This window comes from Phoenix dactylifera, chromosome 3 (assembly GCF_009389715.1).
Source record: "Phoenix dactylifera cultivar Barhee BC4 chromosome 3, palm_55x_up_171113_PBpolish2nd_filt_p, whole genome shotgun sequence".
Taxonomy (NCBI): domain Eukaryota; kingdom Viridiplantae; phylum Streptophyta; class Magnoliopsida; order Arecales; family Arecaceae; genus Phoenix; species Phoenix dactylifera.
This window is the reverse complement of record NC_052394.1, coordinates 16,460,919-16,484,665: the sequence shown is the minus strand read 5'-3', so window position 1 is coordinate 16,484,665 and position 23,747 is coordinate 16,460,919. Positions and strand designations below refer to the sequence as shown.

At 40.8% G+C, this 23,747-nt stretch overlaps 3 protein-coding genes, 1 non-coding gene and 2 pseudogenes across 4 annotated transcripts; 4 read left to right on the top strand and 2 right to left on the bottom strand.

The window, feature by feature from the left end:
• The first annotated feature begins 5,606 nt into the window (after nucleotides 1-5,606).
• LOC103718626 (probable glutathione S-transferase GSTF1) lies at nucleotides 5,607-8,451 on the top strand. The gene is made up of 3 exons (XM_008807539.3): nucleotides 5,607-5,825; nucleotides 5,966-6,014; nucleotides 7,686-8,451. Exons 1-3 carry the CDS (start codon nucleotides 5,679-5,681, stop codon nucleotides 8,138-8,140), a joined length of 651 nt encoding a protein of 216 aa, XP_008805761.2. The 5' UTR covers nucleotides 5,607-5,678; the 3' UTR covers nucleotides 8,141-8,451.
• A 3,394-nt stretch (nucleotides 8,452-11,845) lies between these two features.
• Nucleotides 11,846-14,167, top strand: LOC103718625 (probable glutathione S-transferase GSTF1). Its single transcript, XM_008807538.3, has 3 exons — nucleotides 11,846-12,030; nucleotides 12,151-12,199; nucleotides 13,505-14,167. The coding sequence occupies exons 1-3, from the start codon at nucleotides 11,848-11,850 to the stop codon at nucleotides 13,957-13,959; spliced, it is 687 nt and encodes a 228-aa protein (XP_008805760.2). The 5' UTR covers nucleotides 11,846-11,847; the 3' UTR covers nucleotides 13,960-14,167.
• Nucleotides 14,168-14,377: 210 nt separating this feature from the next.
• On the top strand, nucleotides 14,378-16,364 carry LOC120110115 (pentatricopeptide repeat-containing protein At4g38150-like). The gene is made up of 2 exons (XM_039124053.1): nucleotides 14,378-14,460; nucleotides 15,644-16,364. The coding sequence occupies exons 1-2, from the start codon at nucleotides 14,378-14,380 to the stop codon at nucleotides 16,362-16,364; spliced, it is 804 nt and encodes a 267-aa protein (XP_038979981.1).
• A 1,007-nt stretch (nucleotides 16,365-17,371) lies between these two features.
• LOC120110114 lies at nucleotides 17,372-18,381 on the top strand (annotated as a pseudogene).
• An 801-nt stretch (nucleotides 18,382-19,182) lies between these two features.
• Nucleotides 19,183-21,767, bottom strand: LOC120110268 (annotated as a pseudogene).
• A 24-nt stretch (nucleotides 21,768-21,791) lies between these two features.
• TRNAG-CCC lies at nucleotides 21,792-21,862 on the bottom strand. Its single transcript has one exon. It is a non-coding gene; the product is annotated as a tRNA-Gly (tRNA).
• Nucleotides 21,863-23,747: the final 1,885 nt, after the last annotated feature.

Below are 23,747 nucleotides of genomic sequence, written 5' to 3'. Positions count from 1 at the left end.
CCAGTTAGGTTGGTCAAGTTCGAATTGAGCCGGTCCATGTTGCCCCATCTTATATTTGCATTTTTTTTTCATATTTTAGCTGTCAAAGTGTTTCCCTCTCTAGAAGATGATAATATGTATTATTTGATTAGGTATTTCGGGTGTTGTTGAAAATTGGACCCGGGGGCGACCACTGGCTGAGAAGGAGGGAGCTTCGGCAAGAGTGGCGGGTGGCGGTCCGTTGGCGGGCGGCGTCCTCCGGGGGACTTGCAAAAAGCCGGTGGTCGGGGTTTCCGGCGCCGGCCCTCCGATGCTTAAGTCAGAGGGGGCTAATGTGTAGAGGGGGAGAAAATATCTCCTAGAGTTTCAGACTCCGGACCGCTCTAAGGGGGAGGGGTTTCCCTTTTGTAGAGGGGTACAGGATTACCTGTGATGTGACGGGACGAACGAGTTACCGTCATGATTGAGCACGATCGTATGAATTAATGCACGATCGTGTGAATTAATGCATTGCCGTGGGAGATCAGGCCGGAGCCAGTGAGTCGTTGTGGCTGATCGGACGTAGTTGAGTGGGTAAACTGTTCGCCGTGGAGGGCCTGAGATCCGTGGATAGCATGCACATTAATTGTTGAGTGAGCCGGAGATCAGCGGAGGCCATGCGCATTAACTGTTGAGTGAGCCGTAGATCTGCGGAGGCCATGCGCATTAATTGTTGAGTGAGCCGGAGATTTGCGGAGGCCATGCGCATTAACTGTTGAGTGCGGTAGCAGGGCATGGTTCCCGGTCGAGCTGCGGAAGGATGTGATCGCAGCGGGTGGATACTGAGGTCGGGCTTCCGAGGTCAAAAATGCTGATGTCGGGTGCCCAGGTCGGACGCCTCAAAGTCGAGCGCCAGGTCGGGAACCTTGAAGTGGGGCGCCTTCAGGTCGGGCGCCTTTAGGTTGGGCGCCTCCAGATCAGGTGCTTCCAGGTCGGGCGCTTCCAGATCGGACGTCTTGGTCACGTGCCGGTGATGCGTTCATGCGTTTTGGAGCAATCCGTTTTTCCTCCAACATCGGGCATCCAAATTGGTGGGTTGCACGCCTAGAACAAGAAGGTTTGCTGTACAATTTCAGCGATTACAAAAAAAAGAAGAAGAAGAAGAGCATATCCCTCTTTCTGTTTGTCTTTCTACTTCCGTCGTTCATGAGCAAAGACTGAAATGAAAGAATAAAAATTGATTTATGAAGATTTAATTACTGAATAACTTCCTAACGGTTAAAAAAAATATGATAGGGATTATATATTGTGTTTGGCAGTTTGGGTCTACTTAAAAAAAAAAAAAAAGAAGAAGAGCGATATGATAGAATATATGTTATATTAAAGTACTCTAATAGGTCCCTTTCTAAAAAAAAAGGCATGAATTTTTTTATCAGTCACCTACTCATTTCCAGTGAATTGGACCAAGGTAATTAAACAAATGGAAAAAGAACCCTACGACCATCTTATCTTCTCGGTTGGTATGAAGTGTATCTTCTCGGTTGGTATGAAGTGGAACATTAATTACTTAGAAGCCGGTATAATGTATGCAAGTGATTCTCCGGACAGCTCATAAAATTTTTGAAGTTGGAAATCCTGCCACTGGGCATCATATGGCTCTCTTGCTCATATAATATCACCGGCATCGGAAAAGGGTTCTATTTTATGTGGGGTTCATCTTCAATGGAGTAGGTATGGAATAAAAGAAAGAGATTAGCTTCTCCTAATTCTAAAGATATTAATTAATTCATTTTTTTAAAAAGAAAAGTTAAAAGTGCTAACTGCGAGAACATGTTGGTGGAAACACATGCTCTTAATGTGCACGCCTTTGCTTAAGATGCACGCATTGCATGGCCATGTCATAAAAGATGATTTTTTTTAATTAAAATAGATAGTTCATACATTATGTATACGAATACACTCAATAAAGTAAAAAAACAACAGATCACGGAGTGCCCTAGGTAACTCCCCCTTTCTGGCTTACATGGTGCTTTCCGGTATGGCTGGCCACGTAGGAAGCCACCTAATCCGTAGCCCCGTTGCTTATTTAAATACATGCTTGGCCTGAAAAGTTCCGCCATCTCTCACCATCATTAAGATGTCTCGAAGCAAAGGATGATCCAAACCAGCACCCTTCGGACCCTCCTGAATCCACCTGATCACCATGGTCGGGTAACCCTCCAGAATAATTGAGTTAACCTGTAGCACTCGTCGTGCATGTCAAAGGCCCTCCTAGGCACCCTCAGCTTCGCATTGGGGACCGAAATGTCGAATATTTAACAGCCGCCCGCTGCCACCATCCTGAAGTTCGGGTCCTGGATGACAAAGCCTGCACCTTCTGCAAACTCTTCATCTCTCTTTCATCCCATTTTCTTAGAGAATTTTCTCAGGTGGGTCATGCCCTCCTGTCCCCTGCAAAATGATGAATCGAAACCAAAATAAAAAGGGAGGTATTGTGGCTTGCATTGCATTGAGGAAGTTTTCAATTGTATGCATATGAATATCTAATGCTTCCCAAATATTTAGCAAGCTGGAGATCTAACATAATAATAACTTTGGCCCTGAATACTATTTACTCATGCCTCATAATTTTTCTTTGGCCATGAAAGCAGGAGAATAGAATGAATTCACGACAACACAAGCAATCATTCATCTAATGATTGCTTGTGTAAGAAATGATTGGCCATTATGTTCTTCAAATATATTATGTTAATTTGGCATGACTTGGGAAGCCATGTGTAAGAAATGATAAACTGAATGATAATAAGGACTAATGCACACCTAGAACTATCCACTATAAATACATTAATACTAATCTATTTTAGGATAGGAAATATATTATTAGTGAGATAATGTGACATGTTGTTAATGAACACTTGTACTTTTTTTGTAAATTATTTATTAAAAAGTGGAAAAAAGAATTTATGTAGAACAAAATGAATTTGCATCAAGAAAAGTATGATATGGGGACTTTTATTTCTTAGAGAAAAATGATTTTTCTATTTTTTTTAGAGAAAGAGAAGAAAGTCTATGCACATCAAGATTTAATTGCTATGCTGGGAAATGTGATTATGAGGACTTACGACGAAATTCAGACTATTTAAAACAATAATATTGGAGTACCTATTTTTTTCTAAATAAAATGTAGTTAATTTGTGAGAAAAGAAATCTAATTTACATGCCACAAATATAGAGTAATATTTGGCTACTTGCAACAACATTCTTGTGCAATGGTAAACACTTATGGTTAAGAAAAAAATGATATTGAATAATTCATTGTGGTTAATTTAGAGCTCTAGCTCCGATGATGATGATGAAGCACAAGGTTGGTTAAACTAAGCTATCTGTGTTTGTTAACGTGTGCAATCTAATACTCCTAGCTTTGTCCGGTTGCCAAGTTACTTTAAATTTTTACAGCGCTAATGTTTTACATTTATAGTTCCTGATTGTTACATAGATTGCCATACGCTGCTTACTTGGGCTTCTTTTTTCTTTTTTTGCTTTAAAAAAAAGGGGAAGAGGGGGAGGAAGAGACGAGCCCACGCCCGCGTAGTAGCCTCCACTGGGCCCCCACCCTGTCAGAAGAATGTTCGATGCGGACAGAAATGACCGTGTGTTGGGCACGAATCATCCATTTGAGTACGTCACACATGGCACCATCGAGGCTACAAGCGGACCAGTAGTCCTTCCAAATTCCGTGTTCGAGCATGGAGCATCCGGTCTCCACAATTTAATCGACGCTTGTGCATTTCGAACTCGGAACTACTTGGTTGGCTTACTTGGGCCTATTCGTTGGCAGACCTTTAATGATGCAGATCTCTCACCTTCTATTGGCCGTGGGATATGAATGCCATACCTGCATTGGCATTCCGCTGGCACAAGCCTGCTTGTCGGTGAACAACTTTCTCTCCAAGTTCCTTCTCTTCTTAGTGATTGAAGGAAGTGCAACTTTTGTTCCCCTAGTTTTTTAAAGCGTAATCTCTGTTCTTCTAATCAAATTAGAAAACAATACAGAAATACAGTTCTGCCAAACCTATCAAGAACCCATGTTGATGCCTTTTAATAAGCAAGTAATTGACTAATCCGAGTTGTACCCCACTCATTATTGGAGTGAGAAGGGGTGATATTATCCCCAATCGTCAGCAATATTTATTTATTGTTTAGAAATAAATCTCAAATTATCACTTTTACAAACTCTCTTATGCAAAAACCAATTAATTAAAGATATACAAATAAAGTCGAAGTAATTATGTTAAGTTCATTGTTAAGAACTAATTGTGTGTCTAACAGAGTGATGTTCTTTTAGACTGTTGGATCATCTCACACTGTTCTCAAAGTAATTCGAATTCATCTATTCATATACTGCACAGATCATAAAGCAGTCATTGTGCATTGTATAATAAACAAATATAATTTATGTATGTACTCGGATACTCTATCCCATTTTATTGTACAAAAATAATTGAAAAAGAAAGTCACGAGAATGGTAGGTGCGTAACTTATGCGACAGGATTCATTTATCGGTAGAAACAAGCATCCATCACAATGATGTTCATTTTACGACTATTAAAATCACACTTCACCCTGTCCTTAAAGTAATTTGAATTCATTCACTGCATAGATCTTAAAGTGATTATTGTGCGATCCAACGATGGTTACATGCGGAAGAAGCTTAGATCTTCTTTCGCGCTAAAGATACAACCCCATCCTTAAAGGCTGCCATCACTCATGACAGCATAAATAAATTAAGGTCATTACTCTATTTCTAGTCCTTGATTTGGGATTATTAAAGGAGGAACAATCGTGATTGTCTGAGTTCAAATCTCAAAAGATATATTTTCCCTGGAAGAATCGCGCTGGGTTTCTTTCCTCTTGGACCCACGCCTTTTGGCAAGATTCCCTCCACTGAAAAAAAAAGGAGCAAAGAAATAGAAGACCAAGGACTGTTTAAAAAAAAAGTTTTTTTATATGAATATCCTATTCAAAATTTAAATTTACATAAATATTTTTTCTAAAATTTATATTCATTTTTATACTTTATAAAATACTATTTTTGTACAAATACCTCTCTTCTAAAACCGTTAATACAAATTATATTTATTGTGATTAAAAATAAAATAAAATTTTAAAATTACTTTTTATCTTGTAAATATTTTTATTTTTTACATTTACCTATTAAGAATATTTCAGTCATTTTAATTTGAAACCGTTATTTTGGTGTATATATATATATATACACATACATATATACATACATATACATACATATACATATACATACATATACATACATACATATACATATACATACATATACATACATACATACATACATATACATATACATACATACATATATATATATATACATACATATATATATATATATTATAATAATAATAATAATAAGGATAAAAAATAGAATGAGAAAATAAGTGTCCTACAAGAGCTTATAGGTAAATAGAGGGATATACATACAAAATTTGATATTGAGGAGGGTATCTATGTAACAAAAATTGAAAAAGAAAAAAGTGACGGTCCAAGTGAAGCTTCCGGAAGGAGTACGGGGGCACCGACCAATTAACCCTTTCCCTCTCTATAAATCCCCATTCCCCGCTTCACCAGTCGGTGCTCGGACTCATTTCCAGTGCAGGAGGGGGAGAGAGAGAGAGAGGGAGAAGATGGGGGTGAAGGTCTATGGCGCAACCATGTCCACGTGCACGGCACGTGTGCTCCTGTGCTTGGAGGAGATGGGGGCCGAGTACGAGCTGGTGCCCATCGACTTCTCCACTGGCGAACATAAGCAGCCCGCTCACCTCGCCCGCAACGTATGTATCCTCTTCCTTAAACCTTAATTCTGAGATTCCTCCTAATAACCCTCCTTCATTAGCCCTTTGTTCTCCTTTTCCTTCTTTTTCTCTGATGGTGATCGCCTTCTTATTCCTACCCCCTCGGTTCTTCTATGCAGCCCTTCGGCCAGGTGCCTGCCTTTGAGGACGGTGCTCTGATTCTCTACGGTGAGCTCCCTTCATACTTCTTATTTTTAGACCTTTTTGTTTATAGTGGAGGTTAATTTTGAGATGATTGGCTTTCAATTTGACATACTTTTGAGGTCGTGGATGCCTAATTTGTTGAAAATCAAGTGAATTGCTAATTGATTTGAAAAGAAAAAGTTCACAAAGTGAAAGTATAAGCAAGGTAGGAAGTTCATTTGGAATTTATTAAAATAATTTATGTTAATTTCTTCCATCTTCCTTCCCACAAAGTTATTGGACAACAAAGAACAATTTTGGTTTTAAATTGTATAAATCTACGAAAGTAGATTATTTTATCCTATCTCAAGTTACCCAATTTAGATAACTATGGTTTAGAATCATGGATTGAGCATGAATTGAACTCCAATTACGTGGCAAATAGAGGACAAATTGGGATCAGAATTGGATAATGATTGAGGAACCAATAAGTTAAATAAATTTTGGTCCAACATTTCAAACCTGGACTTTGAAGCAAACCCCAAAAGATGATCCGGTAAACCATACCTATCAAGGGGATGCATCGGATTCCAGTCTTAATCTCCCACTCTAAGCCCATTTTGAGTTGGATTTAGGTTAGGTTTAATTCAACCTACTTCCAGCTTCACACATCTGCTATCCTCTAGATATTTGCCCCATTCTCTCCCAATGGATAGTTGTGACATTGAGGGTCAGTTTGAATATTTTTACATGATTTGGGATAAAAATCCTGTGAGAATCGGGTCTATGGACCCATGTAAATCCAAACTCAGCCTAGATTCTAGCTTTTGTGTCTGGTTGATATAGGGTTATGCTTAAATGGATGGTCTGATTCATGAATCCTATTGGATTTTCAGTCCAATCCTGTAATAATATCCATGCAAACTCTGAAATGAAATGCTTTGTCAAAAGATATAATTAAAGGACCCATATAACTTATATTTTCTAAAAGTCTATCCAAACTCAGTCTAGATTCTAGCCTTTATGTTTGGTTGATATACGTTTATGCTTAAATCGATGGTCTAGTCCATGAATTCTATTGGATTTCAGTCCAATCCTATAAGAATGTCCAAGAAAACTTTGAAATGAAACGCCTTGTCAAAAGATATAATTAAAGGACCCATATAACTTATATTTTCTAAAAGTCTGTCCAAACTCAGTCTAGATTCTAGCCTTTATGTCTGGTTGATATAGGTTTTTGCTTAAATCGATGGTCTAATCCATGAGTCCTATTGGATTTTTAGTCCAATCCTATAAGAATATCCAAGCAAACTCTGAAATGAAATGCTTTGTCAAAAGATATAATTAAAGGACCCATATAACTTATATTTTCTAAAAGTCTGTCCAAATTCAGTCTAGATTCTAGCCTTTATGTTTGGTTGATATAGGTTTATGCTTAAATCGATGGTCTAATCCATGAATCCTATTGGATTTTCAGTCCAATCCTATAAGAATAAGAATATCCAAGCAGACTCTGAAATGAAATGCTTTGTCAAAAGATATAATTAAAGGATACAATAGCCAGGAAATATCGTGGCCGACCAAAGTAGTCAAAAATTGCAGGACCTTAGCTAAGGTGGGCCAAGAAATCTTTGCTTCTAGGTATAATTTTCAACATCATGGTCTGCTACTATCTTTTTTGATTGTCCCGATCCCTTAAAACTATGAAATGATCAGAATCTCGAGCAATTGCAAGATACATTCTTCGCAAATACAAGTCCTCTGGTGGTGACCTTTTGAAGGAGGGTAGCTTGGAGGAGTCAGCCATGGTGGATTTGTGGTTGGAAGTGGAATCCCAGCAATTCAACCCAGCCATTGGTCCCATCTTCTACCAAATCTTCATCTTCCCTAGGTTCGGAAACGTCCCGGATCAGGCGGTCATCGACACCAACTTGGAGAAGCTCTGCAAGGTGCTCGACGTGTATGAGGCCAGGCTCTCAAAGACCAAGTACTTGGCTGGAGACTTCTTCAGCCTTGCCGATCTCAGTCACGTACCTTTGCTCCATTACTTCATGGCCACCCCTCATGCATCCGTCGTCAATTCGCGCCCGCATGTCAAGGCATGGTGGGAGGGCGTTTCGTCGAGGCCGGCGTGCAAGAAGGTGACCGCTGCCATGCCTGCATCTGCATGAAAGGATCAGTTGGTGGCCATGGAGATCAGAGGAAATGAATAAATTGTCTCTCCTTTAGTTGTTGGTCTAAGTTGTCTGTGTTTTGGTGCGTGCCATGTTGTGAGTCCAAGTCTCCTGAAGCACTTTTTTGTGCTTAGGATGGCATGTTGGAAAATAAAATATGTTGTTATCTATCTTTTCTTGCATCCACTTTGAGTTTCTATGCATTTTGATCATCCTGTTGACAAATATGTGCAAATGTATCCTTTTCTTTTTCTTTTACTATTATGTAAGAAAACATTGTGGGAATGAGATCTTGGGAGTTTGAATCGGAAAGCTTCTGGAAAAAGGTGGCAACCAAAGTCTTAATTATTTCACATGATTACAGCATTCATACTTCCCCTTACATGTGTTGCGCATACCTAGCTCGAATCCTTGGTAGATACATAGAAAGGTCATCTCATTTTATTGAAATGACATCAATCCAAGGGCTTTGCTGAAAGAGCCAGGCATGAAGAGGTGCAACATCAGATGAAGGTGGTATTTGTATTGTCCTACATATTAAATTTTAGATTTTTTTTAAATTTTTGGGTATAAATATTTTTCTAAATATTGAATTTTGTATGATTTTTTATTAAAATTAATATATATATATATATATATTCATAAAATATTTATTTTGTTATTTTATTTTTATTATTTTTATTTTTACATATATATATATATATATTCATATTATATGCTAAAAAATTAACGATTTCAAATTAAAATAATTAAAATATTTTTAATAAGCAGATGTGTAAAAACAACATTTATAAGACGAACGCAATAAAAAATAAAATATGATTGGCAAATTTTATTTTATTTTTAATTAAATAAATATAGTTTTTATTAATGATGTTAGTGTTAGAAGAATCATTAGATTAGCAATATTTATGTAAAAATAGTGTATTATAGAGGTACAAAAATTAATATAAATTTAAAAAAAATGCTTATCTGAATTTAAATTTTTAAAAGGATATATATATATAAAATGAGATCCTCTCTCTCTCTCTCTCTCTCTCTCTCTCTCTCTCTCTCTCACAGATATTTACAGGAGATCCACTTTATTCTCAATATTTTTGAATAAAACCAATGCTCGAAAATGAGAAGCGAATAGCAGCTGGACCACCAGCCTTTGGTTCTCTGACGGCCATGATTAAAGAAGCGCTCGATTACAGTACACAGAGGGTTCGTGTACTTTGCTTTGGTGTCACAACACGGAGAAAAGGAAGAGGTGTGCAGCGCCGGGGCCACGTCGTGGAAGTAGACTTTTTATGCAACATGCCAAACGTATAACTCCTGTTTGTTAATGTTTTATATTGTTTTTGGGGTACGACTCTTGGTGTTTATGAATAACTTAGCACATGGGGATGGCCCAGTGGACCAACCAAATACTGGGAGGCAGGTGATGGTGTCTATTGCCAAGGTGATGTGATGATTACGTATCGTGGAGGATAGAATTTTAATAGCATATTCGCCTCCATCTCTAATCTTCAACTGTGGCTTTCTTTGTCATTATGCCAAACAACTCTACCGCACTCTATATATCCTCTTTTCCATAGCTTTAAAGTATTATTATTTTCTTGTTATGATAAGGGAGGTAATGAAGCCTTAATATATTATACCTACTATTAAAAAATTGCTAATTATGTCTATCTTCTTCATGTCACATAAAACAAGCTCTAATATTGTTATAAGTTGTTAAAAATATATATAGTAATGTCACATAACCAGGTCAAAATGCCACACGCAATTCAAAGCGTATAATCAAATATTTATACGCATTTACCCTCTATCCTAATTTTTTTAGTGAATAAAATATAGAGTAAATATATGTGATAAAAATAGCATATACACTGCAACGTGATATTATGGATCACTATACACACATGATAGCTCTAAAGCAGGACCAAACAGGAACCTCCAGCCTTAAGCTAAGATCTAAAGGCAGTATGGTTGTCCAATTGGCTGGTAAAAGAAATCCTTGAGGTGAGTTGACTGAACCAATTTAAAGAGTACCTCGGAGTACAAAAGACCGTACTATAAGCGGATTAGAGAGAGACGACCAAAGGAGGCAGGCCGAATGAAGACTAACGATGAGATTAGGCTCGTACCAGATCTAGCCGTTTCGACTGGCAAGAATAGTGAGAGAACAGTTGGTTTCAGTTACCAAAACCACCAGCAATAAAAATGTTACTAGGAGTGGTTAGTTACTTACAGTCTGTTTCTTAGTATAAATAAGTAGAGTTATACTTTATAAAAACTTCGACACATCAAGCAATCCAGTTTTATCTTAATTATTTTTTATTTTATTTTTATTTTATCTCGTACTTAGATCACCAACAGGACTCTACCATAGAAATACCTATAAAGTAGTTCTTTTCTACCTTAGATTTGGCTACATCCTATCTAAATTTACCTTCCGAAACGATAGTGTGACGGTAGCGAGAATTTTTGAAGATCAACACATCTAAATCTAAACTTCCCTTGCAGTACAATGCTAGACACGAGTAGTGAACGCATTACTATTGTCTAAAGTTCTTGTTAAAAATTAGGTGCTCCAGTTCAATTACTCATTATTGGCGTTTCCATTAAGGCCAGATATATGATGGAGCTGGATATCTGCCATCTGTGTATTTGTGAGGGGAACCTCTTAAGTTCTGACTTGAGCTAGAGAGATCAAGTCCTATAGCCATGATTGTTCTTGCATTGTATGATTATGTATAATTACACACATCTCAGGGAGAACGTTGGATAGTGTATTCCATGTCATGTAGACCTTTGCATGATACATGAATGATCATAGTTATAAGATTGGATCTTTTTAATTTGCTGTGTCTGATTAAGTTATTATTTTATTATGTCTCCATTATCTCGACATTTTTGGTGCATCGATCACTGACATGAAAAGGATTACTTGGAAAAGAAAGATTAACGGATGAAGAATAAGAACTATCTAGACTCTAAACACTGCTGCATGCGAAATATGGTGGTTTATTGTGCGCGTTGAGATCACTGCAAAGTGTTGTACAATACTCGGTAGCTATCATATCAGTCGATCATGGAGATAGAGGGTTGGTAAATAAGATTGTAAATACGTCGGGTTGACCTGTGATCCGATCCGATCCGATCCGATCTATTTTAGAGAGACAAAGGTGATTGCAAAGTCTTTAGGAAACAACGAAGTTTGACCCGATGAAAGAATAAGACTCATAGAAATAAGGGGATGGCGGAAGCTCCTGGAGGAACAGTGCGGGAAAGCGAACCAGCGACAACCAACCCCACGCCTCCTATTTAAACAACACCATCCCTTCCATTCTCGCCATCCAGTGTTGCAGGGGGGGAGGGGGCCTTGAATTTAGTCCCACATTGGCTAGTAGCGGAAAGGTTCTGTGCCTTAAATGGAGGATGAAAATTCTTTTCTCTCGAGGCACCTTTTGAAGGGTAAAACCGTGAGGACAGTGGTCTCCCCCGTCTGCGCTGGACACGCGGGCCGGAGCACCCAAAGGGCAGTGGTCTCCCCCCGTCTGCGCTGGACGCGCGGGCCGGAGCGCCCAAAGCGGACAATACTTCGGGAGGAACGCAGTCCTCTTTTTCTGCTAGCTTAATGTGGGCTATTCTGTTGTGTGAGGCTCCGGCCAAAGACCGTCCCCGCAACAAACAACACCACCCCTTCCATTCTCGCCATGTGTTCAGAACGAGAGAGAGAGAGAGAGGGGGTGATGGGGGTGAAGGTATATGGGCCGCCGACTTTCACGTCCGCGGCACGTGTGATCGCGGTGCTGGAGGAGATGGGGGCCGACTACGAGGTGGTGCCGATCGACTTCGCTGCTGGCGAACATAAGCATCCCGCTCACCTCGCCCGAAACGTACTTACTCTTTGGATCCCTCTTGCTCGCTTCCCCTTCCGCTTCCTCTTCTTCTAGTTTTTAATTTGATCATGGTATGGTGATCTGCTCCTTGATCTTACCGCCGGTCAATCTTTGCAGCCCTTCGGTCAGGTGCCGGCGTTCGAGGACGGCGATCTCATGCTCTTCGGTGAGCTTTCTTCGTCATATATACATACGAATATTAATTTTGTTCGATTTAACAAAAGAAACACCATGAAAGATAACTACATCAGCAGTCTTGTTTCATCTCATGCGGCGAGATCATTTTAATGATTTTCTTCTTTTTTTTTGTTTCCTAAGGTTTAAAGTTTAATCGTATAAGAATTCTGTAAAATATATCATACCACTTAAGATGGCATGGTTATGGTAAAACTTTGTAAGAACGGTGATCCAATCGCAAAGAAAGAAGAATATTTTCAACCTATATATTTGAATCCCTCAAAAATAACTAGAAAAAAATAGGAAACTTGCAAAAGTAGGACTTAAATTTCATTTTCTTCATCGATCACCTCTACCTTTTAAATAGAGGTACATATCTCCTATCTATAATATTAGCGAAGTTCCCCTTTAAAATTTGAGTTGGACTCTTTTTCTAGTTTAAATAGGACTAGGTATCTTAAAATAAATATAACCAATAGAAATATTTTAGAAAATCTAAAACTTCAAAATATTTTGAAAAAACCAAAATTTTTGAGAAGATAAATCTCGACTTATTTATCAACTTTGTCTTATGTTATTTCGTCTGATTCTTTTTGGATAAAGAGCTACATTCAGTAAAAGTTTTATTCGAAAGAATAATATTTGGTTTGACCAGCCCGTTTTGGGGTTTAAATAAGAGAATTCCTTCCTAATTTAACCTTCTAGTTGTAGATCTCAAAAGGCTATCTATTTTTTTAATGAAAAAAATCTCTTAATCGATCATCAAATGACCAAGTTATGGACTTCGGAAGTTTGGCATATGACTCGGTTTTTCGATGTAGCAGATCTCGCTCCTGAACCATATCCAGATTCTCCTAAATATTCATAGCGGTCAAAATATTCCACATCGAGTTTGGTGATCCTTTTAAATACTGCGACTAGCAAAGATAATCCATATTGAGTCTAACGATCCTCCTAGATACTTATAGTGATCAAAATAGTCAATATTAAGTCTAAAAATCCTCCTGGATCAGAGAGTATTATTAACGTACCATTTGCTACTAAATTTTATAGACAAGTTTCCTTGTTAATTATCTTGTACACCTTCATAATACAAAAAACTTTTAACCAAAATAATTAGTTCTATCAACAACCATGAGCACTCCTTTTCTTTTCTTGATTCAAGTTTTTCTTTTTATTGTTATTATAAATTTAAAATATCTCCCCTAGATCCTTGTGGCTAGAGTTGGCAATGGCCTTTCTGACACTCTCAAGATCATTGTTCTTATCATTATATCCCCGTAATCATTACCAGAATCGCGAGCAATTGCAAGGTACGTGGCGCGCAAGCACAAGTCCTCTGGTCCTGACCTTTTGAGGGAAGGCAACCTACAGGAGTCGGCAATGGTGGATCTGTGGTTGGAAGTGGAGTCCCAGCAATACAACCCAATCATCTCTTCAATCGTCTACGAGTGCCTCATCAGCCCCATCTATGGAGGCGTCCCTGATCGGAAGCTCATCGATGCGAATGTGGAGAAGCTAGGGAAGCTGCTCGACCTGTACGAGGATCGACTCTCAAAGACGAAGTTCCTGGCCGGAGACTTCTTCAGTCTCGCTGACCTCAACCACATGCCTTACTCTCAGTACTTCATGGCCACCCCTCACGCATCGCTCTTCGAATCCCGCCCGCATGTTAAGGCGTGGTGGGAGGACTTGTCATCAAGGCCTGCCGTCAGGAAGACGACCGCTGGAATGCCCATGGCCGGGTGAAGAAGTTTAATGGTCATGGAGATGGAAGGAATACGATTCTGTTCTTGTTTTAGTTTCTGTTCTTGTTTTAGTATCTTTTGCGCCCCCATGAGTGTTCATGTGTGAAGTTTCTGCTCTTGCTTCTCAGTTCTTGTTGCGAGTACTGAATAGCTTTGCTGTTTCTCAAATAATATGTTGGATATGAAACTAAATCAGTCCTTCCTCATAACCCTATTATTTTGTTTTATTTATTTTTTTTTTTGTGCATCAGCACCTCAGGCTACACGCATGTGAGAGTAGCCAACAAAATCAGAAAAAAAAAAAAAAGCTGGCGAAGAAAATGAGAAACATCTGCTTGGTTCACCCAAAGGAACGCACTAGCGTGATACGTCATATAGGAGGCCATCCAGTTTGCTGCACTGTTCGTTTTCCGATAAACATGGATAGCCCAAAAGAACCGACAGACCCTGCAAGCTTCCAAATGTCATGGAGCAGAAGCTGGCCGCCCGGCTCAGAATTAAGGTGCCAATCTTTGCAAATTTGATTCCATATTTATGTCCATGTTAACTGGTTATACATCGACTCGGACCACCATTTATACCTGCCAACTTTGGCCCCATTTCCCCTATCTCCACCATCCACAGGTATAATAATAAACACCGTCTTGTTCCTTAGCTTTACCTTCGATCAATGTTTGCAGCATCCATAGGTATAATAATAAACACCGTTTTGTTCCTTAACTTTACCTTCGGTCAATGTTTGCAGCTATTTTTTTTTATGGTATACTGGCTACTCACACAGATCTAGCATAAGTACAGTCAATAGAGTCAAGAGATAAAAGATGGCACAGGAGTAGAGAAACAATTACATGACATGTTTCGGGGACATCTCCAGAGTATTGGATAGCAAAAGAGGCAATTCAGTTTGCTGCTCTGCTTGTCTCACAATATATATACACGGCCTAGAAGGCACTACACTCACTCGCCAGCCAACGAATATTGCACAGCAGCAAGTGTCCATCTCTCCTCTACCTCTTATCCTGTATTCACTCGATTACTGTGGCTGAGTCTTCTTCAAAGATGATACTGTTAGCCCCGTGTTGAAGGACGATGATGTCATGCTCTTTGGTGAGCTCTCCCCATCCCAGTTTATCGCGACTTTCTTTTCTCCTTGTGTGTATTTTATAATATATATGTATATATATATATATAATAAAAGAAGACACCGAAAAATAACTTTAGAAATCTCTACTACTCCGTTTTTGCTCTGCTCTTCTTTCGTGAAAGAGCTTAAGCTTTTGCGTAATCTTTTCTCAACCAAAAGCTAAAAATCCGAAACACTCTTATTTAGCATCTTTTTATCATTACTTCAAAGTGAGTTATATTAATTAGAGGTGGGCATTGGGCCGGGCCGCCCATGGCCCGGCACGAAGCGAGCCGTGCCCGGCATGGCCCACTAGCTACAGTAACGGGCCGTGCTAGGCACGGCTCGTAAAAGGGGGTCGAGCTGGGTTAAGGATTTCTGGCCCGCGGGCCGAGCCCGGTACGGCCCATAAGGGCCTGGGCTGGTACGATTCGTGGGCCAAGCACGGCACGGCCCGCGAGCCAGCCCGGAACGGCCCATAAGAGCCTGAACCGCAACCTCTCCTCTTCCTAAAACCCCACTACCTCCACCGCAACCTCCCAATCCCTTGCTCTAACCCCAGGCCCAAACCTCCTCTCTCCCTCTCCCTCTCCGCCCGTGGCTTCGCCGCCTCTTCCTCCTCCGGTTCCAGCTTGACCAACCCCACCACCTCCTTCGACTGGTCTGACGACAAGAATGACGGCGAGGACGGCACCGCCACCGCCAAGTCGAAGAAGAAGACGACGACGGTCGACAACAAAAGCCGCAATCTTCCCCCACCCTATGATCCCTTCAGCAAGAAGCCGGTGATCGAGGAGCCCAGCGACCCGTCCAACCTCCCGGAGATCTTCCACAAGATGTGCACCGAGGGCCTCACCAACCACGCTGTCAAGATGTTTGACGCCCTGTCCAAGGACGGCCTCACCCACGAGGCCCTCGAGCTCTTCTCCGTCATCAAGGACAAGGGCTCGATGCCCGACGTCGTCGCCCACACCGCCGTCATCGAGGCCTATGCCAACGCCGGCGGCCACTCCAAGGACACCCTCCGCACCTTCGACCGCATGCTCGTCTCCGGCGTCTCCCCCAACGCCTACACCTACACCATCCTCATCAAGGGCCTCACAAGGGACGACAAGCTCCCCGAGGCCCAGAAGTACCTGCTCGAGATGATCGGCAAGGGGATGTGGCCCAACGCCGGCACCTACCAGGCCGTGCCAGGCACGGCCCGTCTCGTGTCTGGCACAGCCCGTGCCGGGCCCGGCATGGCCCGCCACCCCACAGGCCTAGGGCCGTGCCGGGCTTAGCCTTTAGGTTAAGCGGGCCATGCCAGGCACGACCCGTTTAGTAACAAGCCGGGCCAGGCACGGTCCGTTTGGTCTGTGGCCCGGTAGGCCCGATGCCCATCTCTAATCTTAATTAGAGCGGGAGCCATTAATAATATTTTAATGGCCATTTGTAACGTTTTTGAGCCCCTCCATTATGTTATTATATATAAGATTGTTGTTCATAACTATCTTTTAACATGTTATTTAGAATTATAACAACCTGCTATTATGCAAATAACTACTATTAGTTTTTCTATATTATTATTGTAATAAATATTATTTGTAAATTTAAATTTTTTGAATTAATTTTTTTCTAATAAATTGTATGATCCGAAAAAATAATATTTTTTATATCAAGCGAACAGTAATTGGTAAAATAACTCTAGTATTTTTTTTGCTTCTGTTAATGCACTACCACTGAATGTGATCTAATGACGAATGCGATGGGTGTATTGAAACTTCTGATCGACCAGGGCATGTCACGCCATCTCCTATTTTCATCGAGAGCTTAGTATAAGATATTCATTTTATCCCATGAATAGATGTCATATTTGATGTGGACATCTTACCTAGTCCCAAAGTCTATTATAATATCCTAATGGTTAGGTAAAAGGTCTACATCATACTCTCTTGCTTAGTTAAATCATTTGATTTTTTTATGTTATCTCTAGCTTTATTTATTTTTTTTTTTTTTTTGCTGAAGCTGATGCATCGTACATGTTGGATTTGAATACATCAAAAAAAGTCAAAAGATAACAAGTCCTGGAGTGCACTAGATAATCTCCTCTTTTCTAGCCACAGGATCTCTCCAGAATGGTTAGCTACATACGAGGCTACCTAATCTGTGGGCCTCACGATACACGGGCTCTATTTTTTAATAGAGAAACAATAGTTACGATCTGAAATCATACTAATCTCCCAACAGAGTTCCAATATAAGAAATACTCAAAATATTATAACAAAGAAATTTTAAGAATATAGATACAATGCGAAAGCCTGATTGTGAGTTGAGATGGTGATCCGTAAGTCTCATCCCATGCACTTGCTTTGCAAAGGTTAATTAGTTTTCATCTTCTAGATAAAGCTAAAAATGAAAACAAAGTGAAATTAGAAGTGCATCTATCATATGCTTAACTAGAAAATTAGCAACACCTAAATTAAATAGCAACATGGTCATCCAACTCACCTGCACTGCTTGTGCTCTTGTGCAACTGTGCTATTTTTTATGCTGCATCAAAATTGGATTAGGCTACTGAGGGACTACAGGGCCTTATGGCTAGAGTTGGCATGCGCCTTTCTATCTTGCATAAAATCTGGTATCATTTTCGTCGTCATCATCATCATCATAATCATAATCACAATCAGTATATCATTGTAACCAGTTAAAAATCTGAATCTACCAGAATCAAGAGCAATTGCAACATATGTGGCACGCAAGTACAAGTCCTCTGATCCTGACCTCCTGAGGGAGGGTGCTTTGCAGGAGTCAGCAATGGTGGATCAATGGATGGAAGTTGAGCCTCATCAATACAACCCAGCCATCCTACTATTGTTCTCCAGTTGATTGTTATCCCCATGCATGGAGGGCTCCCTCTTCAGCAGATCAACGACGACAGTGTGGTGGAGCAGAGAAGGTCCTTGACATATACGAGGCCCGGCTGCTAAGTCCAAATACTTGGCTGGAGACTTCTTCAATCTTGCTGATCTTAACTCACTTCTTCATGACACCATTGCTCTTCAGATCGTGCCCACATCTGAAGGAATGGTGGGAGACTGGTTGTCGAGAGACCTGTGGTCAAGAAGGTGATTGATGCAATGGTGAAATCTAGGTGAAAAAGGTTCAGTGGCATGGAGATGAGACGAATGAGGACTTCTGTTGTTGGCTCATCCTGTCATTTGCTCAGGTGTGTGCATGCGAGGATTATACTGTCATTCCTGGCTGCAAGCCTTAGTCTCCTGAACCTAAAAAAATGTCAACAATGATATACATTAACCATGCTCAGTGCTCTATTTAAGTTGCCGATCTCATGTAAATTTTGATCTATATATGTTTCATTTGGGAAATGTGAAAGCATGGTCCATGTAAACAAGTTACCATAGGATTGAACCTTTGGTAAATTCATTTGGTATGCTATCTTCCGTAGCCATTCACACCAAGAGGTCCCTCACTAACAGCTATATAGTAATAATTGAGAGAAATTGTTATCAAGGGTTCGAACTTCAAAGTTATTTATACAACTACCATGAATGCAGAAAAGTTCATTCTGTAAATTCCTGATTGATAAACTCATTCTGTTCACATCAGCATGATCCCCAACACCAATTCACACTCTACACATGCATGTTATTTGATTTATTAACACACACTTATTTCCAAATTTAATACATAATGTGAAGTTCTCAGTCAAAAAGTCAGCTTTGCATTATTGGGATGTGGTTTCATTTTCATTGGACATGCTCATGTTTGTAATATCATTGTAATAGAAATACTGATCAATCTGACCATTTTATTTTTGAGATAGACATATATTATGCTTCTGCTCTCCAACAGTATGCTACAATGTCTGAAAAATATTGAGTTGAATTCATTCTTACCTTTTCTCCCTCTTTGATGGATCAACAATGATCTACAACTGCAGCACGAACAGGTATTCTCTCAATGATCCTGAGGACTGCGGCGTTCACACAGAATCATTATTTAGAGGTTTGGAAGCTTCATCTTCTGATAAAATATGATGCTTACAAGATTGTCTATATGCAATCATTGGAGGTGTTTACAATGTAAACCCCAAAAAATTGGAACAAGGAATGTTTCTTATAATTATGGTAATTGAATGATTTGTGAGTAAAATGTGAAAGGAAAAAAGGGGGAAAGAGATAAAACAAAATCACCATCAATATAAAGTCACCTCCTACTTTCAAAGCATCAATCAAACTTATCTATTGTTGTAAACACATCACAAACACCATAAGGGTAAAAACTAAGAATCTTCAACTGCGTGCGACGTAGGCTAATCAAGAATGCAAGGGCTTCATCCGTGTCCTGGCGAGCACCAGCCAATGCTTCTTCCATTTCTTTGTGGCTTAGATAGTGTGATTTTATCTCAAAAAAGATCTCATCATGCCTCTCTTAAGATCTCGACACCCTTTCGTCTTCTTGCTCAAGGGCCCCAGTTTCTCTGAGATGATCAGTAGCCCGTTGCATTTCTTCAGGTCCTGTGAGCTGAGCAGAACCAATGAAGAGAGGCCTGCAAGTGAAAAGAGGATGTGAACCAAACCCCTGGATTACAATGAGAGGAAATGGAGAGGGACTAGAGTAGAGTAGGGGATTCCACCCTTTGAAGTATAGACAACAAAAACAGCTGTAAAGCAGCAAACAAAATTTTTGTTAGCATTTTTAAGGATTCATACAACAGTTTGAAAAGAGAAACGGGAAGGTTTTGTTCCTTGCTTGTCCCATTGAAACAGCAAAGGATGGCCTTTTTATTTGAACAGGGAAAGGAGACTTTACCAAACACAAGATTTATGGCACAACTTTGTTCCCTATACATAATAATAAGTGGCAACACTGACAGTGTTCTTTGGCCAAATTGCATACAAGAATAAGGTAAAACATTTTACATATGCTGCAAAAAAGATTTACTTTGGTTAGCCTATACAAATTCTACTTTAAAGGCTCTTAATCTTAGTCATATAAAGCACCTTTCAGTGATTTATGGATGTGACTATGTCAGTAAATTCCATGTGAGATGTGGATAAAACCAAGATCAAATTTGCCAAAACTTCTGGCTGCTCACAAAGAACTCATCTTGCAGTTAGCCCTTTTTAATCAACCATGACCATAACTCGAGCAAGCAAACTATCCGACACACTCTTCGACAAGGTCCCCGCCTTCCGTAAAGCTCCAACCAGCATCCTTCCTCAGACCCGTCTCCTTCATCAACCTCCTCACCTCCTCAGCATCCCTCCACCTCCCCATCTCAGCGTACAAATTAGACAGCAAGACATAGTGCGCAACATTCGTAGGCTCCAACTCCACAAGCTTCTTCACTGCAAGCTCGCTCAACCTCAAGTCCCCATGAGCTCTACAACCTCTCAGCAGCGACCCCCATATAACCATATTAGGCTTGAAAGGCATCCTCTCTATGAATTCAACTGCTGCATCGAGAAAGCCCGCACGTCCCAAAAGATCAACCATGCATCCATAGTGCTTTACTCCGGGAGAAAACCCGTATCTTCCACTCACCACCCAATCAAAGATTCGCCGGCCCATCTCCACCAACCCCGCATGGCTGCAAGCACACAAGACTCCTATTAGAGTAACTGCGTCGGGTTTCACTCCCTCCTGTTCCATCCTAAAGAACCATCTCAATGCCTCCTCCCCAGTCTCAGCCAATGCAAGCCCTCCTATAAGCGAATTCCAGGTGTACACATTCCTCTCCACCATGCTCGAGAAAACGCTCACACCAGCATCCACCCTCCCACACTTGCCATACATGTCGACCAAAGAAGTCCCCAAGATCACGTCCAGTTCCCACCCGCTCCTCCTCACGTAGTCATGAATCCACACGCCCATCTCAAGCGCGCCGTGGGAGGCGCACGCGGTGAGAGCATTGACCATGGTGACACGGTTCGGCTGCACGCCAGCAAACTGCATCCGCTCGAAGGCGATCAAGGCCTCGTCAGGCCTGCCGCAATTCCTGTACCCCGCGATCATCGTAGTCCAGGCGATGACTTCCTTCACAGGCATTTCGTCGAACAGCTGCTCGCACGTCGCCATGTCGACGCACGATGAGTAGAAATTCAGCAGGGAGTTTTGGACGTAGACGTCGGCGGAAAGGCCGGTCCTTAGGGCCTGGGAATGGAGCATCCGGCCTTGTCGGAGATCGGAGAGGGACTTGAGGAGCAAGGGGAAGGTGTAGTTGTTGGGGGGGACGGAGGAGTGGAGCATGTGGGAGTAGATGAGGAGGGGGGGAGGGGAGGAGGAGGAGGAGGAGGAGGGGAGGAGGAGGGCCGCGCGGATGAGGGTGTTGCAGACGAAGACGTGGGGGCGGCGGAGGGAGGAGAAGAGGGCGAAGGCGGGGGGAGGTGGCCGAGGGAGCGGCAGGTGTCGATGAAGGAGGCGGCGATGGTGGTGTTGGGGTGGAGGTTGTGGAGGAGGATTTGAGCTTGGATTTGGAGGAGTTGGGAGGGGGAGGTGCAGGTGTTGAGGGAGTGGAGGATTCTTTGGGCTCTGGGGGTGAGGGTTTTGGAGGTGGTTCTAAGAGGAGGGATGGAGGACATCTCAGGGGAGAGAAGGTTAAGGGTGTCTCGGAGTGATGTCTATGGGAGGGAGAAACAGAGAGGGCGAAGCATCGAAGGAAAGAGAACATGTGAGACTAAAGAAATCAAAAAAAAAAAAAAGCTTGCGCATCCGGGGAATCGAACCCCGGTCAGTACCGTGGGAGGGTACTATGATACCACTACACCAGATGCGCTTGATGGAACGAATTCGTCTTAACTGAACTATAAATGATAACTAGGGTCGGATCAGCCGGCCAATTGCTCAAAAGAAACCTGGGAGTAGAAAATGTCTATAAAGAGAAGATGGGAGTTGGATGACTATTGTGAAGCTCGGTTGATCTACTGAATAATGGTAGGAGATGGGCGGACCGTATTATTTTCGAGAGAGACTCGGCTATAGTGATCGAGTAGGTTTGAGGTCAGAGATGCGCTGCGGGCGGAAGGCTGCTGCTCCACGATATTTGTATATGTGGCTCCCACCGGGCCACATATGTCTACAGAGAGGTAAATGGTGCTGTTGGTCGGGTTATCTTCTTCACAGCTCATCATTTTAGAAGTTTCATTTAGAAGAACTACGTATTTGTGCCTTATCCTTTGTGCTATCTATTTTTTTTCTGATTTTGTTGGTTGCACCCATATCTGAGATGCCATCTAAATAGAAGATTTTTGGAACGCTCTGATTCCTAGAAGACAAAATAGCCAAGCTAGTGCGACAAATAATATACTTCTGAAACATTGTCAGCAATTTTATTTTCTTGCTGAAAATTGAATTAAGTGCTGAACAATAGAAATGCCACGAATCTTCCATCAAACGATCCTTATCCAAGGAGCAACCAGCGATCTCCATAGTCTGTTTAGATGATTGGGCTAAAAATTCTATTGGATTTGTAGATTGGGCTAGTATAACCCGCAAAATCATAGGATTATAAGTTGGAATAGGTTTATATTTATAAATACCTAGAAATAGCTTTAAAGTGGCGCTAGTTCTTTTTTTACTCTCTATGGAAATTGGACCGACCCACTCCAAAATTATTCCTAGATATTTATGAATATTGACCTGGCCCAACCTGTTATCCTATGATCTTGTTGGTTGCACTGGCCTAGCCTACAAATCTAATAGGATTTTCAGCCCAATTATCTAAATAGACTTTTAGAAATTGGAATGAATCTTAGTGAGGAGCTCCGTAGGCAGCATATCATTTAATTGTTGACATCTTATTCCTTCTCCCAGGTTACATAGTGGCACAATAAGCAGTTTTCATGACCAAGGGACTAATTAATGGGAATAGCCATTATATTTATAGGAATATCAATCTATAGATCTAAATTAAATGTTCTTCCCATTGTGAATCTGCCAATGAAACAGCCCCTCCACTATATGAAAATTCTTGCACACGGCCTTCCAAACTGATGAAGATCTTTTAGAACTATAATTAGACCAGCCACTCTGAAAGTCATATTTGTGAATGATAAATAGGCTCCGGAATAAATTTGATTGCAAAATAAGTTTTCCTGCAGCTCTAGCCACAAAGGTAGTAACGCTTGCTCCTCAAACTTGAGCACCCCAGCCCACCATTAACTTTAGATTGGCAAATGAACCTTCCTCCTATCCAACTCATCCCCCAAAGAGAACCTTTAAACATCATCTCTAATTATCAAGCACATTCAAAGGAATTGAGCTATTGGCTATCATGTACATTCGAAAAGAAGTCAAAACTGATTGTAGCAGCCAAACTCTACCTGATTGAGATAAATATTTCCACTTCCAGCTTTCCAGGGCTGAAATCATTGGATCTAAGAGCAGAGGTAGACATAGGAATTCCAAGGTAAGGCCATGTACCATCTTTTTGAGGAATTGCAATGTAAGAATAAACCTGCTGCTTGATTCTTGGCTCAATATTGGGGCTAAATAAAATGTGTGACTTGGATAAATTAAAACTCTGCCCAGGGCCCAGACTGAGTGCAACAATCGATCATAATCATCTTCAGTAGAATAGCATTACTGGTCGTTGCCCTTGATACAAGTAATAAATCATCAGCAAATAAAAGATGAGAAAAGAGTTCCATCAGCACTAGATG